This window comes from Aphelocoma coerulescens, chromosome 10 (assembly GCF_041296385.1).
Source record: "Aphelocoma coerulescens isolate FSJ_1873_10779 chromosome 10, UR_Acoe_1.0, whole genome shotgun sequence".
In the NCBI taxonomy this organism is placed as follows: domain Eukaryota; kingdom Metazoa; phylum Chordata; class Aves; order Passeriformes; family Corvidae; genus Aphelocoma; species Aphelocoma coerulescens.
In genome coordinates this window covers 19,799,110-19,815,427 of record NC_091024.1, presented here as the reverse complement: position 1 = coordinate 19,815,427, position 16,318 = coordinate 19,799,110, and the positions used below count along the sequence as shown (strand labels likewise).

Genomic DNA, 16,318 nt, shown 5'->3' with positions numbered 1-16,318 from the left:
CCACTGCATTCCTGGCATTAACTTTGGCATTTCGTAACCATGTCTTGAAAATAATAAAATTCAGGATTAACCCCAGTCAAATGTCCACACGTGGGAATCAGCAGGCTCCTGGTGATTTCTCACGTGTGCATTTGCAAGGGCCCAGCTCCCGGGGTGTTCCCCACCACGGATGGCAGCACGGAAAGCTTCGATGCCAGTATGGAAAATGCACAACTATCCAAGGAATGAGGGACTCAAGGCGGCGTGATGCCGATTGTGTCCATCAGCCAGGCAAACCTCATCCACAGGTACAGACTGTCATACTCAGCATGGATTTCTCCTCCAGGAAAGAGGACAGGGAGAACATCTGACCCCCACGGAGGTGCGTCGTGTCACTCTCCAGGGCTCTGCCCTCAGAACAGCAGCCCCAGCGAGCACTGAGTAACCTCGGCTCCTTGGCTCATCATCCTGGACAGCTCCGGGGGGATGATGAGCCTGGATCCCCCGGGTACCTGAGGAGCAGCCAGGCCAGCCAGGAAAACTCCTGCCTTGGAAAGAGGCAGTGAACTCTTCACCTCTAATGTGAGCTCCCCTGCACCACCACGGGGGCTGTGCTGCGAGCTGGTCACACCAAAGCCAATTCCTGCTGGATTCAGTCCGTTTGGGGCTGCTTGCAGGGAATATTTGGGTATCAAATTACCAGGACCTTGTTCTGGTCCTTGTGAAACTTCATGCAATGAAAATTCTGAACGCAGGGAACTGCAATCACTGACATGGAGGTGGGTATGTGCAAGAGAACATGGAAATTGTCTGTTCCGAGTTTTCCGGGCTGGTGGAGGTCCCTGAGGCCACGCTGAGGGCAGGACAAGCCCCAGAGCCACTGGAAGCTGTTAGTGATGCACAGAACATGCACGATGGTGCAGCTGGGGGGCTACACCCCAAGAGCAGCCCCACACATGCTCTGTAAGCAGTTAGTAAGTGCTACTCAAGGCTTACAACCAAAGCTGGTTTCCTCTAGGGATGCACTACGTCAGCCAGTTCTGATCCAAGCCTCCCCTTCTCCCGTTATTCCATTTATTGTGTGTTCCATGAGCTCCTCTCCTCACTCTGGATCCCGTGTGAGGCCCCTGAAGGTGGCTGTGCCCAGCCCACACACACATCACTGTTTCACACCTCTACTTCCATCCCCTGCAGCCCCACAGCCACACCCAGCTGCCCTGGCAAGAGCTCCCACTGGGAAAGGCCTGGCCAGCCCGGGAGGGTGCTGAGGGTCACTCCAGCACGCTGCCCTCCACCTGCTCCATGCCTGCATCCATCGTGTTCCTACGGCACCATGACATTCCTGCTGCTTCTCCCAAGGAGTCCTTGCAGAGGTTTTCTCGCTACACACTGGAGTAAGCTGCTAGCAGCACATTAAAGGCTGTTTCTCAGCGTGGATCTTGCAAATACTCAGCCTCACGCTGCCCCTTTCCCCAGCTGTGCACAGGGGAAGGTGTGCAGGAGAAGCTCACAGATAAAAGTTACTACTATTTGTATGTACCAAACACAGATTAACTAATTATTGCTACCATCAAACCTGATAATAAGCCCTATTTTTATAAAACCTAATCAGTGGCTACAATTAGATACAGTTTCAGGGCATTCCTTAACTACAGATTCAGCTACACAGCAGAGTAAGAGCCCTCCCCCCATCTCTGAACCCTGAACACATTTCAGTTCTGCAGCACCTTTGCAGCCCCAACCCCTTGAAGTGCAATGATTCCTTAGTTTGAGTGTCATGTTCCTCACAGCCCCTGCCCAGTGTCCGACCCCGAGGCCACGCGGAGGAGCGAATGCCACCACGGGGGAGGGTGCTGCCAGCTCTGCCCCCGTGCTGCCCTGCGCTCCTCGGGGCAGCACTCCTCAGGAAAGACATGGGAGCACTCCATCCCTCGTGCAACAAAGCTTTAAAGGTATCCATAACCCCTCCCACCCCACGGTCTGAGCCCCCCTGAAATCCAGCGCTGCGCCTTGGACCCTCTGCGCTTAACGTCCGGAGAGGGAGGAGAGCAGAAAGGCAGGAGCGTGGAGCGGCACAGCCCGGGCTGCTGGTCCTTCCTGCACACGGCCCCTCGCTCCTCCAGCAGGGCACTGCCCGTTCCTGGCCGAGCTCCGTCACAGGCGGCGCTGGGCGCACTTACCGTCGGGAACTTCGTCCGGCCGCTTCCGCTTCTCGTAGATGACGATGATGACCACCAGGATCACGATCTCTGCCAGGATGCCCAGGAAGGGCCACAGCGGGGCCAGGTGGCTGCGCACGCGCAGGATGGTGGTGACCGACACGGAGCCCACCTGGTTGGTGGCGTTGCACTGGTACTCGCCGGGGTCCTCGTTGATCTGCAGGTTTGTGATGCTCAGCTCGGTGTAGTTCTCTTTGTTGGAAATGAAGAACCTGCCTGAGGAGTTGTTGATGTCCTGGCAAAGCGACAGGGGTGGGAAACAGCAACAGCTTTAACTTCTGGGGCCTTTGTGTCATGGGAACTGCCAGGGATTTGCAGGAGGAACCCAGGCCTGGTGTTTGGCTCTCCAAACACCACCAGGACAGCCCGAAGGGAACCCTGCACTCAGCGGGGCCCGATCGCTGCCAGCACTCGGCCACTCCTGCAGCACCACCCCTTAGGAAGCTCACACTCAGCACGGAACACTTATCCCACCCTGTTATTTAACATCTTGGCTCCATCCATCCAATTCTGCAGCTGGGCTGGAGGGGTTAGAAATTCCCAGCTCCTCTCTGCTGTTCCCAGTGCTGGTCACATTTTCCTGCTCACTCCATCACTGGCTGCATGGAACAAACAGATCACCCAAGCACTCACAGGGATCACTGCCACCTCCTCATAGTGAGTCTTGTGAGCTCAAGCAGTAAAACTTGGAGGAATTTATAACCCAGTGTGGTTTCCAATCATATTTCATAGCTCAGATCTTGCAGTTTGTAGCAGATTTCAGAAAATGGCTTTCAGGGCAAGTTCTTAACTTTGCCCAGCAATGCAGTGAGCAATTTTTTTCAGACACCAATATCCACCTTCACTCACACGCACGTTGAGAAGTCACAGAGCACCTTCAACAGCCCATCCCTAACCCCAAGGTGCTGCTTTCCTCCCTCTCTGGGGGGTCTGGGCAGGTGGAGACATCCTGAGCCCCCTTCCTTACCTCAAACACCCCATTGACCTTCTTGCGCCAGACCCACTCGGGGTGGGGGAAGCCCACGGACTTGCAGTACATCAGGGCCTCCTGGCCCTCGTTTTTGTTCTCACTCCTCTTGTGCCCGGTGATGTCAGGAGTGGCTGCGAGACAACAGAGCAGCTGCTAAGTGCAAACAGGCTTCTTTCACTCATCGGGACACAAAAGCTCTGCAGCTCCCTGGAGCTGGCCTTTCCCACACCGAGGGGAAGCTACAGAAGGAGAACTGTGCTTGGGTGTGTCCCTCAGAGCTGCCCCAAACCCTGTGCTCCTGTGTCTGTGTGTCTGTGTCCCTCAGCACAGCCCCAAACCCTGTGCTCCTGTGTCTGTGTGTCCTTCAGAGCTGCCCCAAACCCTGTGCTCCTGTGTCTGTGTGTCCTTCAGAGCTGCCCCAAACCCTGTGCTCCTGTGTCTGTGTGTCCTTCAGAGCTGCCCCAAACCCTGTGCTCCTGTGTCTGTCTGTGTGTCCCTCAGCACAGCCCCAAACCCCGTGCTCCTGTGTCTGTGTGTCCTTCAGAGCTGCCCCAAACCGTGTGCTCCTGTGTCTGTGTGTCCTTCAGAGCTGCCCCAAACCCTGTGCTCCTGTGTCTGTGTGTCCTTCAGCACAGCCCCAAACCGTGTGCTCCTGTGTCTGTGTCCTTCAGAGCTGCCCCAAACCGTGTGCTCCTGTGTCTGTGTGTCCTTCAGAGCTGCCCCAAACCCTGTGCTCCTGTGTCTGTGTGTCCCTCAGCACAGCCCCAAACCCCGTGCTCCTGTGTCTGTGTGTCCTTCAGAGCTGCCCCAAACCCTGTGCTCCTGTGTCTGTGTGTCCCTCAGCACAGCCCCAAACCCCGTGCTCCTGTGTCTGTGTGCTGTGTGTGTCTGTCTGTGTGCTGTGTGTGTCTGTGTGCTGTGTGTCTGTCTGTGTGCTGTGTGTCTGTCTGTGTGCTGTGTGTGTCTGTCTCTGTGCTGTGTGTGTCTGTCTCTGTGCTGTGTGTGTCTGTCTGTGTGTTGTGTGTCTGTCTGTGTGTTGTGTGTCTGTCTCTGTGCTGTGTGTGTCTGTCTGTGTGCTGTGTGTCTGTCTGTGTGCTGTGTCTGTCTCTGTGCTGTGTGTGTCTGTCTGTGTGTTGTGTGTCTGTCTCTGTGCTGTGTGTGTCTGTCTGTGTGCTGTGTGTCTGTCTGTGTGCTGTGTGTGTCTGTGTGTTGTGTGTCTGTCTCTGTGCTGTGTGTGTCTGTCTGTGTGCTGTCTGTCTGTGTGTTGTGTGTCTGTCTCTGTGCTGTGTGTGTGTCTGTCTGTGTGCTGTGTGTCTGTGTGTTGTGTGTCTGTCTGTGTGCTGTGTGTGTCTGTCTCTGTGCTGTGTGTGTCTGTCTGTGTGCTGTGTCTGTCTGTGTGTCCCTCGGAGCTGCCCTAAACCCTCCCCGCGCTCAGGCTGGCTCAGGGCAGTGCCTGGGCTCACCCCTGGCCCAGCAGATGGCCCCGGCTGCCAGGCCCACCTTTAAAGCTCCAGCTCCTAATTACGGCCCACGTGGCTCGCTGTGTGATGGCAGCTCTGAGCTGTTAATCCATCAAAGGCCAGCCTGGCTGCTCCAGGAAACTGGAATTTCCTGCAGAAGACTTCCCTGCACCACCAGCAAATTCCCTGCACGCAGATACAGCGAGCGAGCGATTCCAGCTGTAAGCCAAGATAATGAAGGGAATTTCACAGCTCTGCTCAAAGGGAACAAAACCTCTCGTGCCACCAGACAGCAGCTGAGCCTGCTCTTCCCAAAATCCCAGCACAAATCTTTGGGAAAATCCTTAGCAAGCTGAAGTGCTTCACACTGTCCTATTTCAAAGGGCTTTTACTGCAGGAAGCATCCGGTGCCTCAGATTCTTTCTGGACAGTAACAACGTTACCAAAATGAGCTTCTGAGCTGCAGAAAATCCACGGCTCCGGCTCCTGCTGGAAAGGCACACCAGGACAGGCCCAAGTGCCCATGGAAATTCCAACAGCATTCCCAGCACGGCCCTGGGCTTTGCAAGAGTCCTGACTAAAGGATGCAGCTCAGCCAGATCCAACTCATGAATTACAAGATGCTGCCAACCATAACCGTGACAGGTAAGAACAGGCCGAGAGCAAACCCAGGGGTTTCTGTAAGAAAACTGACACCCAAAATGCATCCTTCCACATCAGACACAAAAATACTCTAAAACCTGAACTGAATGAAGGCACCAGGTTCTAACAATCCCCCGGTCTCGTACAAAAAGGAGCTGCCAGGAGCTGAAGGAAGCTGGGAAGAACATTCCCCACCCACCAGGAGTGGGTGATCCCGCACTCCCGGTGCCTGCACTGGAGCAAGGGGAGATTTTGGGCTGCAGGTCTTCAAGCAGGAAACAAATCAGCTCTGGGGCTGGGTGTGCTCTGCTGCTCCAGGATCCCGAGCCCTGCAGAGCACCTGCACGTCCTTCCAACCCCTGTCCCCCGCTCAGAGAGGAAAGTGACGTTTATTCCAAAGAGCGATGGCTCCAGAGGGGAATTTTGTCTCGGGACCTACTGGAAGGTGCCACCACTTCCCTGCTGGGCTTGGCATGTTCTTAAAGCAGGAGCTGGGGAGCCCAGAGCTTCCTGTGGCTTTTGCTTCCTGGAGGACGCCAAGGAGGGATCTCCTCCAGCCTACGGACACGAGAGCCCAGCGGTGACAGGGAAACAATCCCAGCCCTGGTGCTGCTGGAATGCCAGAGGGGACTGCGAACTGGCAACATCCCCCATGAGGAGAAGCAGCACTGGGATTCAGCCACGGGCTGGGTTCCAGGGCCTGAGCCGAGCCTGGAAACGGGGCCAGGGACAGCACTCCCAGCTGGCCCAGTTTGTGGCAGGCTGCTGGCAGGGCGGGGAAAGGGAAGGGAAGAGGGAACACGTTCTGGGACACCCCCACTCCCACCCCAGGGTGAGGCAGAGCTCTCCTGTGGGCAGGACGCAGTGACATTGCTGGAAGGAGAGAGGCCAGATCCCAGGGGCGATCCCAGATCCCAGGCTGATCCCAGCACAGCAGCAGTGCCCAGAATACCTCTGCTCCCCCCGGGCTCTGCTGGGACAGGGCTATTCCTGGAGCCCCCGGGGAGCTCTGTGCAGTACTGGTGTTCCAGGGCAGTGCTGCCCACCCAGACACCAATCCCGCATTTCCTCTCCAAACCACTGGGAAAGCGCGTCCTGCTGCTCCCCCGTCCCTGCAGTCCCGGCTCTAGGGGCTTTTGCCCCGGAAGCTTTTCAAGCCAGGATTCCCTGTGCTCCAGTGACAGCCAAAGCCCGGGGTGAGGCAGGTTTTGTTGGGAAGGGTTTGGATTTCAGCTCGCAGGCAGCAGAAGCCCTTCTCTGCTCAGCCCTGCTGCATCGCTGGCACCAGCAGAACGCCCCTGGCAAAGGGAGGCCTGAACTCCTGCACATGAAACAGGAAAAATCCTCCAAAGGGCTGGACACAGCTCACAAAGAGCAAAAGGAGGCAGGGCTAATTTAAATTAACTGCTACCAAACAAAATGCAGAATAAATAGACATTCAGGCATGCCTGATATGAGAGGAATGCTAAGAAACAGCATTTTGATAGCCTTAAACCAAATCACAGGAGATAGGGGCTTTGTGGCAGGGTGACCACAGGGCTCCCAGTGCTCCCAGTTCCCAGCAGCAGCTTTCTGAGTGGTTTGGGGTCTACACAGCCATGAAAAGAGGGTCTTTTTCCCTTGTTAAGGGGCACTCAGTGTCATTTCCTGATATACAGGAGGCCTTCAGCCCTTCTAAGCTCTTTACTGTTGTCACTACTGAAAAGCAGAGGTGAATTTAAATGTGCAACACCTCCAAACCATGGCCCAGTTACCTTCCACTTTCCCATTAAGAGACAAAATCAAAGCAAGGGCAGAAGCACCTAAAAATATTCCTGCACTGAAAACTGGGATGTCTTAGGGGTGACCTGAACAGGGGCTCTGGAAGGTTTCTTTTTCTGGCTGTGATTCCAGTCCCTGTCTCCCTCTGGAGCCTGAAGACACCGAAGGCACCGGGAGAACGGGGAATATGAGAGGATTTTCTTGGATCACTCCAAGATGCAGCTGGAGTGTCCTGGTAGGGAGGAGTGAGGCTGCAGCAGAGGTTTCCTGAGACAGCCAGGAGTCAAGGAGCAGGCTCTTCCCCAGGAATCACTGGGGAGGATGGAACAGGAATGTGCAGAGGGAGCTGCAAGAATCCCTTGATGAGGCAAGGCCTCCCAGGAAGGGGAATTCAGAAGGTCTTTCCAGCACCTCTTTCCTCTCCCCTTCTCCCAAGATCCCAGTCAGAGCAGGAGCTCTGCAGAGCTCTCCAGGCTGCATTTCATCCTTTGTGGTTCCTTTCATCCTCAGGCCTCCAGAGCTCCCAACACCAGCACTGCAGGGATTCCCCCAGGTGGAAATGCAGCAATCAAAACTCCCCTTCGGGGGGGAGGAGGGGGCACCCTGGCCAGGCCTGGCAGTTCCAGCACCTCTACTCCCACCAGAATCACCCCGTGGACACCCCAGCCTGCGCCAGCGCCGAGGAAAAGGGGGCACAAGATCCCTGCTCCAGGGCACAGCTTCCCTAAATCCCGTGTTTGCTCACTGGTTTGCAGCTCCGAGGTGCCCTCACACAGCACCCCCAGAGCTCAGAGCCTGAGCAGGAGCAGAGCCCCCCCAGATGCTCCAGCAGCAGCAGCGGGGTGAGGGAAGCCAGCCCTGGCATTCCCGGGAAAGGCACCAACACTGCCTGGCACTCCCAGCTGCGGTTACATCACTGCCCTGGGGGGTTTTTGCCAAGACAATCCCAGGGTGGTTTGGGTGAAGGCACCTTAAAGCCCACCCAGTGCCAGCCCTGCCACGTGCAGGGACACTCAGGGGCAGAGAGGTGGCCCTGCATGCCCCGGGCTGCCTCTGCCACGGGCTCCGGGGAAGCTGTTCACGAGCTGTCAGAAAATCCCTATTTTTGGAGCCTGAGCACTCTGGGATTCAGCACCCTCCTCTCCCCGTGCATCAGCAGTGAGAGCTGCACCGTAATTACAAGCAGCAATTAAATCTGTGTGTAATTGCTGGAGCACCAGCACGGCCCATGCAGGTCAGCATTCAATTACAGATCCGCATGGGCAGCCCAAGAGTGCCCCTGTCCCTCACAGCTGCCCCCAGTGCAGCCCCAGCTCCTCAGCCCCAGCTTCCCAGGAAAGCATCTGAGGAGTATTTAGGTGTAAATTCCCCGTGGGAAGGGAGTAGGATCGGCCCTTACTGCGCTGCAATCACAAGCACTGGCTTCTCTTCCCCCCCAGTGAACTCCCACCTCCCTGCCAAGCTCTCCCGGTGGCCCTGCCTGGCAGAGCAGCAGCCCAGCCCCGAGGCAAACACTCCCAAAGGGCCCTGCAGAGATGATCAGAGCTGGCAGACTTCTTGCTCCACTGCCAGAGTTACATTTCCCCTCTCTAGGAGCGGTTTGTCACCTAAAGCAGCCCAGAGGAGGCAGCTTAACGTTCCCATTAGGGTAACACGAGGAGATTTAGCAATTACAGCAAAAGACCGGAATGCAAGAAAAAATCCCCAAGAAAAGGAAAAGAAAGAAAACTAAACCCCTCCACCTGTGTGCCCTGAACACCCAGCCAAGCTCCTCAGAGGCACAAGGTGTTGGAATTCCATTTCCCACAGGCTGGTGCATTCTCCCACCTGGATCCCAGGGCCTGACCAGGCACCAGGAATCCCCAGAGCCAGCCCTCCCCGCAGCCCCGCGCTCCCATCGCGGACAGCAGCACCGCTCTGTGGTTCACCTGCAGCAACACCTGGGGCAAACCCTGCCCGTTCTGCAGCTTCATCCCGAATTTCAGCCTCCTAAAGATGCCAGGAGGTGCCCGACCCACAGAGGTGTTCTGGTGTCCACAAATGCCGTGCCTGTGCTCCCACCTCTGAGAGGCCTTTCCCTGAACGTGTGCGAGGCTTTCCCTTGGAATCGGAGTTATTATATCCCATAATTAATTATCATTTATAGTTCTTAACCCGGGCCTGGCTCTGTATGATGAGGAGGCCTTTCCCCTTCTGTGGGGACACCAGGGAGCTGCTGGAGGCAGGGGATGGCATTTCCAGGAACGGGGGAGGGACGATCCCGACTGCAGCCATACCTCTCACTTCAATGGTGGCGTTGGCGACGGGAGAGCTGGAGAACACGAACACACACAGGTACTCCCCCGACTCCTCTGCTCGGGCCTTCGGGATCCTGCAGCAGGACAGACACAGCAGAGCTGCCTCACACCCCACTCTCCCGCTTCGGCCTCAATTAACACCCGTTAATTGCACGGTGTAACCAGGCCGGGCCCACCTCCCCCCAGCACACACCGAGCAACACTTCCCTCCCCCAAAAAGCTCCCTGGCTCCCTTTTTTATTCACTCTTTTTAATCAAGCAAACGGCCCCTGCAGCAGAACACAAGCCCTGCAATAAAAGCAGTTGATCACACACAGAAACTGCTCGGACACACGGGAAGAGCCCGAGTGCTGACAGCACTGCCTCAGCGCACCCCGAGTTACCAAGTTAATGAATTTCAGACAAGCGGCTTTCCAAGGGCATCACAGCTCAAGAGCCACACTTTGACCACTGCAGGCAACGCTCAGAAGTGAGGAAAGGAAGGCCAAGATGGAATTGTCTGATCCTCCCCAGGCTGCCGTGCCCAGGGTGACACCCCAGCGGTGGCACGGGCTCCGGTTACCATCAGTCATTCAGGAGCTGCAAACCGACACAGCTCAAGCTCTTCCAGCCAGGCAGCAGCTCCCTCCAGCCAGGAGGAGCCACCCCGAAGCTGGTGAGGATCAGGAGACATTCATCCCACTGCCAGTGCTGGAAGAGGCAGCATTTTTAAGGGAAGCAGCTTAACCTCTAAATTCTGGAACTTTGTGGATGATAAAAGCACCCAACTCTGAAGTCCAAGCACCAAAAACATCTCACAGCAAAACAAAGTCACTGAAAAACCAGGAACCTGGGGGTTGGAGGCAAATAAATAGAATACAAAAGAGAAGCCAATATAAAATATCAACAAATGGGCGAGGTAAATAGCCTCTGTTAACCACAGCTATGGGGTGCTGCTTGCCTGGGTCCTCACCGAGAAAACCTGGAATTCTGGATTTAAACTGTACCCAAAGCACAGCTAAGGACCAGATCCAGTGCAAAACCAAACACCAGGGAGAGCAGCCTAGGAGCGGTCAGGAAGGCAGGATCCACTCTGCAAATGGAAATCTGGGATTTCTCCAGCTGTCCCTGGATTGATTGCTGGGAGCTCCCACAGTCCCCCCATTCCCTGGGACAAGGGGACTGTCTTGGTTTCCCACTTCACTCCTTCCTCCTGCAGCAGTGAAAGCTGAAGCCAAGCCTAAACTTTCCTTTACAGAGGAATTTGGAAGGAGAACTCCAGGCTGGTTTGGAAGAGGTGCCAGAGGAGTCAGCAAGCTTTCCCGGGTGGTCATGGAGCGGCACTTGAATAAGCCTGACCACCACTCCCATCCCGTTAATTGCTCATTAAGGAAGAGGAGCCCCTAAAGCTCAGGCCCAGTGCTGGACACTGCACTGAGGAAGGGACAGGAGATAACGAGGGAAGGAAATGAGGCTCGTTCTTTCATTGTGAAATTAAACAGGTAATTCAGAGCGAGCTGAAAGGGAAAACAAAAGGAAAAACTCGGACACATCTTTATCAGAACCAAACCCAACTTCCACAATGCTGGGGATGAGAGGCTGCTTTGCTAAGGCCATGAAAACCTGGGACATTCCCCAGTCCTGCATCAGTGAATTAGGGGAGAAAGGGCCGCCCTAGAGACAGAAAATAGCTGGGAACAAGTTGCCAGCAGGGGTTAAAACGTCCCTGAAGTGCTCTTCAGCTTAAGGTGGAACTGGAAGTTGGATTTGCTGTCCACCAAGGGGAAAAAATGGATGGAAAGAAAAAACAGTGCAAGGAAACCACAGAGGGAACAGACTCCGAGGGCATCGCCGAGGGAGCTTCACGTGATCCCACCAACCCCAGCCAAGGTCTGGGATCATCCCCCAGCAACCCCTCAGGGAACACATCCTCCCTGTGCCCAGGGCAGGCCTGAGCCAGCCCATTCCCATTCCAGCCGGGATGGATCCCTCCTGAAGGAGAGCCGGCCACGATCAAACCCACACGTTCCCCCGAGAAGCAAACCACGCTGTGTGTGCCTTTACCCACACCCCACGGGAAGCCAGAGCAGAGCTCTGGAGCTCAGCCTGCAAATTCGGGATTCACGGAGTTTCAGCCCCAGATCCCAACACCCCTGAGCCACCCCGACCCCGCCGCCCTGGCCGTGGGAACCCCGTGTCTGTTCCCCCTCTGCCCCCATCGTGCCAGGCACTCACTCACTTGTACTCGGTGGTGTTGGAGGGTTTCCTGGTGCCCGGGATCTCCTCGCCGTTCTTCACCCAGTAGCTGGCGGTCAGGGGGCTGGGGCTGCTGGTGAGGTTGCACTGCAGCGTGACAGCCACGCCGACCACGTGCAGCACCACGTCCTCGCTGGCGTTGATCCGCGGCTCTGCAACACAGGAGCGCCCATAGCAGCCAGCCCGGGGCCGGCGCCCGCTACTCTACGCGGCGGCACGGGGAGCGGCAGGGAGGGCACGACACGGGGAAGGGCACGGCACCGCGGCGGGTGGGACACAGCCACACGGCACAACCAACCACACAGCTCAGCACCGCCCGCGGCAACGGCGCGGGGCCGCCGCTCCTGGCTGCAAACAGAGAATTGGTTAATGGTTTACTGGAGCGTTCCCAGCACCACGGACGTCCAGGTGACACCAGCAGCTCCTGGCACCACTTTGTGTGTCCCACAGCGAAGTCCTGGGGCTTTGAAAGTCCTGTGTGTGAGACCTCGGTTACTCCTCCAGAAGCTTCTGGCTGGCTGGCACTTCATTCTTCGCCTTGAGGTTGCAAACAAACCCATTTTTATACAAGCAGCTCTCAAATGCAGGCTCCTCAGTGACACTCTGGATGTCCCCCTGCCCAAAGGCTGATGTGCGCTGAAGTGCACCCAGGAGATCCCAAAGGGGAACAGCAGCGCGGGGAAGGCAGGAGCTGCGGGAGGACGGGCGAGGGCAGCGCCCAGAACCTGCCAGGGAATGGAAGGACCCGCGGCAGGGCGCAGGCAGAGCTGCAGCTGGCTCGTTTCCGAAGGAGCCTCGAGCACCAACGCTTACAAAGAACAAAAAAGCCTCGGTGCTGTGGGAGTTCTGCCCTCCGCCGCCTGCCTCGGGGCCCTTCCACTGCACAGCCTGGCCTGGCAGCCCCGAGTTCACCCTGGAATGGCTGCGGGCACTGTGCTGCCGGCTGAGAGCCCTGCTGGCCTCAGCTCCTGCAGGCGCCTGCTGCTCTCCAGCACTCGCAGCTGGGCCACTGCCAGCACGGGCACGGGAGCCGCTTCCCAAACTTGGCAAAAAGGCCTTTGTGCCGCAGGGCCCGAGCCTCACACCGGCTTCGGAGCGTTCTCTGAAAAACCCCCTCACACAGGATGGCAGAGTTTGAAAAGTTCACAACTCTCGCTGTTAGCCTTCTAAAAAACCTGTGGTTAGTGTCAGCCTGGACTGCAGGCCACCCCAGCAGGCCCAGCTGCCGTGTCCCCTGCCTGGGATGGGAATTCCAGAGGTAGCAGCTCCAGCTGCTCCCTTCTCCCACCCCTCTGGACGCAGGGGGCTGAGGAAGCAGCAAGCACCTCCCTGATTCCTGCAAGTCATGCAGGGAGTTTCCATCCCAGGAGCTCTGGCGTGCCTTGTGGAAACAATTTGGGATATAAATCTATGATCCACGGAGTCTCTGGAATGCAGGTTATGAAACACAGTGACAGGATGGGAAATACCAATCGTGTCAGAACCATCCCAGCTTTCCACACAGGGAACATCCCTGTATCCCGTGGCTCATCCTTACATTACTGCCCAGGGAGGCAGGGAGAAAAAACATCCACCCACTGATAAGATGGAGCATTCCAGCCCTGGATATCCTTTCTTAAACTCCTCCTTCCCCAGCTCTTTAAATCATTCCTTAACTGCAGGAATGCTGCAGGTGCTGTTGGTGTTACCACACTCTTGCCTCTGTTTCTGCCTCGTTTCTCCCCCACAGGGCATTTTATCCTTTCAAGGACTGTTTGGGCCCAAAAGGGTTGTGTTATTCCTGTGTTCTGCACCATTCCTGGCCTGAGCCGGGCGCTTTTCCACCCCCCACAGCTCATCTGCATTCCCACAGAAACACTAAGAGAGCTCTGGGAGTATTTCTGGAGTGTGTCTGAAATAGTAACTCAGTGGCTGACCTGCAACCTTTTCGGTTTTAGTTTAAGCAAAACTGAAGGCAGCTGCAGTCTCATTTCCAGCTTTACCTGCATTTGGTTATTAGGGAAGCAAACTGATGGATCGATCTCCTGATTTAATTCCAGGAGACAAGCTGGAACAGTGGGACAGCAGCAGCTGAGGAAGGCTGCTCACCTAGAAAATCACTGTCTACACATCACTTGAAGCACCCGTTTTATGTAAGCTCGGCTTTTACGGTCAAAACCCAAGCAAAGCAACTAAAAAAAACCCCAGCAAGTGCAATTCTGGTTCCAAATCCGGAGTGAGGTGGAAGGCAGATGGTGGTTCCTGGGTGCCAGATTTCCCTCAGCAAGTTGGTCTCTGCAGAGGCCAGGCATGCAGCCTGTGCTCTGTGGCTCTGTGGGGTGATGTGGGTGCCACCAGCTGGAAATTCCAACTCCACCGAGCCCGACAATTCCCATCTCCCAGCCAGGCCCCCGGTGGAACAGCTGAGGCCATCTGGGCAGGTTCAGGTAAGAGTCTCCACTCACAGGGACACCTGGGAAACCTCTGCTCCCAGCAGGGCCAGGCAGGGTTGATGTCCATGGGCTGCGTGTCCCCAGCAGCAGCGGCTCGGCTCTCTCGGCACTCACACGTGCACGGGAAAGGCACTCGGGGCTTTGATCCACATGTCCCAGCAGGGCCCCGGAGCAGAGTCACCCCGGCACAAGGCACTCGGCAGCAGGTCAGGACACAGCTCCCAGCTCCCAGCTCCCAGCAGCAGCTGCAGCCAGCGGCGGTCACGGCAGAGAGGAGAGGCTGGACTGCACTCCCTGCAGCAGCTCGGGGCCAGGGGCTGGAGGGAGGGAGGGAGGGAGGGAAACCCCTTCCCACACGGACAAATCGTCCCAGCAGCTGGTCCCAAAGCCTGGCTCTGCAGGTCAGAAGGGTTTTGTCCCTCAGAGTCCCTCGGCAGCACCAGGGACTGTCCCACGCCAGGGCGGTCAGGGTGCAGGGCACAGCGCCCTTCCCAGCAGACACATGCCCAGGTTTGTGCCAGGGCAGGAGCATTTCCCAGGATGAGAGGCTTTGCTGCTGGGGCCATGCAAGCATTCCAGCCCTTTGGGAGCCCAAAGGACACGGGAGGGCCGAGGGGTGGGGCTGAGGCTGAGCAGGTCCGGCTCAGGGACCCGGGGCCGCTCCAGCACCGCAGTCTCTCCGCGCCACCGGGGCCACCGGGGTCACCGGCCGCTTGCCCACGTGCACCAACGCTGCTCCCGTTCCCAGAGGGAAGGTCTCTGATCCAGCAGTGCCGACGGCAGCACCAGGCTTTGGGGACAGCTTTGGGGGGGGGTTTCAAGGTACCCAAATAAATAATCCAGTGCAGAGTTGGGGCTTTGTACCCAGTGCTGCACAAGAGGGTTGTTTAGGCACAGAGCACAAGAGCAAGCCCACGCTTTTGCTCTGCTCTTCTGTCAGCTGAGGACGCTGAGAAACCACCCAGAAGTTGTTCTCCTGTACCTGCACACTGCAGCTTTAACCCCCTCTACCTGTAGCTCATCAGCCATTTCCTCAAGTTCTGCATCTGGCCCTAAACTCTTCTCTACCAAACGTGACCACACTAATTCCCAAATCCAGCTGGGACGAGCAGCAAAGTGAAGGCAGGAATGCCTCGTCATGACCAAAAGGCCATTCTGGGCCAAGCACAGTCTCTGCTCTCAGAGCTTTGCTGCTGCACCCTGGACGGGGTGACTGAGCTCAGGCTGTGGGTTCAGCTCTGGGGAGGATGTTCCCCCCTCCTTCCATGGGCTGGGCTGGGAATGGCTGCACCACCTCAGCGCTGCTGCATCAGAGAACTCCTTAGGAACGTGCTGCTGGCCAGGAAGGGAAAGAAACACCACAACTTCATGGGAAAATCCAGACACGAAAGGTCACGTGGAACTGAAAGGGAAGGATTTATCCAGAAGCAGATATGTAACCAAAACCAGGTGAGGAGGCATTCCCAGAAACTCCAGGAGAACAGAAGAAATCAAAATAAAACGGTTAGAGCTGGGAAGAAGCCAGAAATCAAAGAGAAAGGCACTCGTGGAGAAGCCAGGGAGGCTGGAAACCTCCTACAGAAGGAAGGGGAGGAGGGAACAAACACAGATCCACCAGCGGGCTCCTTTCTACCACACATCCCGAGGTTTTCCCGAGCGGTCCTAAGGAGAACAGACACCGAGGGCACACAGGGGCAGCACTACAGGCGAGGAGCAGCCCGCGGGGCGGGGTGGGTGGGCACGGCACAGGGGGGCACAGGGTGGGGACACGGGGGCGGGGTCACCAGACTGCCTCTAGACACTACAGTGCCACTACTGGGGGCCGGACTCACTCTGCAGGACGCTTATAGTAGCCTGGGCTCGAATCCACGTAATGGAGGGATTTTGCCTCAAGTCATTCCTCCTGGGGTCGTTGCTGGCCCTGCACTCGTAAGTCCCAGAGTCTTCCAAGGTAAGGCGGGTTACTCTCAGCACACTCACCCCATTGGCCCCGTAGGCAGTGTTTATGGTGACCCGGCGCTTCCGAGCGCCATCCCACAGCTGTTTGAAAGCCTCGGCCCGGTTGACTTCCGCATACCACCACTGGATCTCTGGAGTGGGGTTCCCAACCACATCACAGTACAGTTCAAAGGCGTCCCCCGTGAGCTTAGTTTCTGACATGGGCGACTTGACAAACCCGGCTGCAGGGAGGGGCAGCAGAAACGCAGTGACAGAGTGGCAGAAAACAACAGAGCTCACACACAACAAACACAGCAGCGGGGCACAAAACACAGTTAGACACATGGCATCGGCAGTGGCGCGGCTGGGGCACCCACAGCATTGA

At 56.7% G+C, this 16,318-nt stretch overlaps 1 protein-coding gene across 1 annotated transcript in view; it reads right to left on the bottom strand.

The window, feature by feature from the left end:
• The window catches only part of NPTN (neuroplastin), a 23,889-nt gene extending 7,571 nt beyond the window's left edge, over window positions 1-16,318 (bottom strand). Inside the window, exons 1-5 of the mRNA XM_069026369.1 lie at window positions 15,828-16,318; window positions 11,547-11,715; window positions 9,308-9,402; window positions 3,166-3,299; window positions 2,160-2,433 (exon numbers count right to left, since the gene is read on the bottom strand). Coding sequence (XP_068882470.1) covers window positions 2,160-2,433; window positions 3,166-3,299; window positions 9,308-9,402; window positions 11,547-11,715; window positions 15,828-16,278 — 1,123 coding nt within the window. The 5' untranslated portion in view covers window positions 16,279-16,318. The remainder of the gene's footprint in view (window positions 1-2,159; window positions 2,434-3,165; window positions 3,300-9,307; window positions 9,403-11,546; window positions 11,716-15,827) is intronic.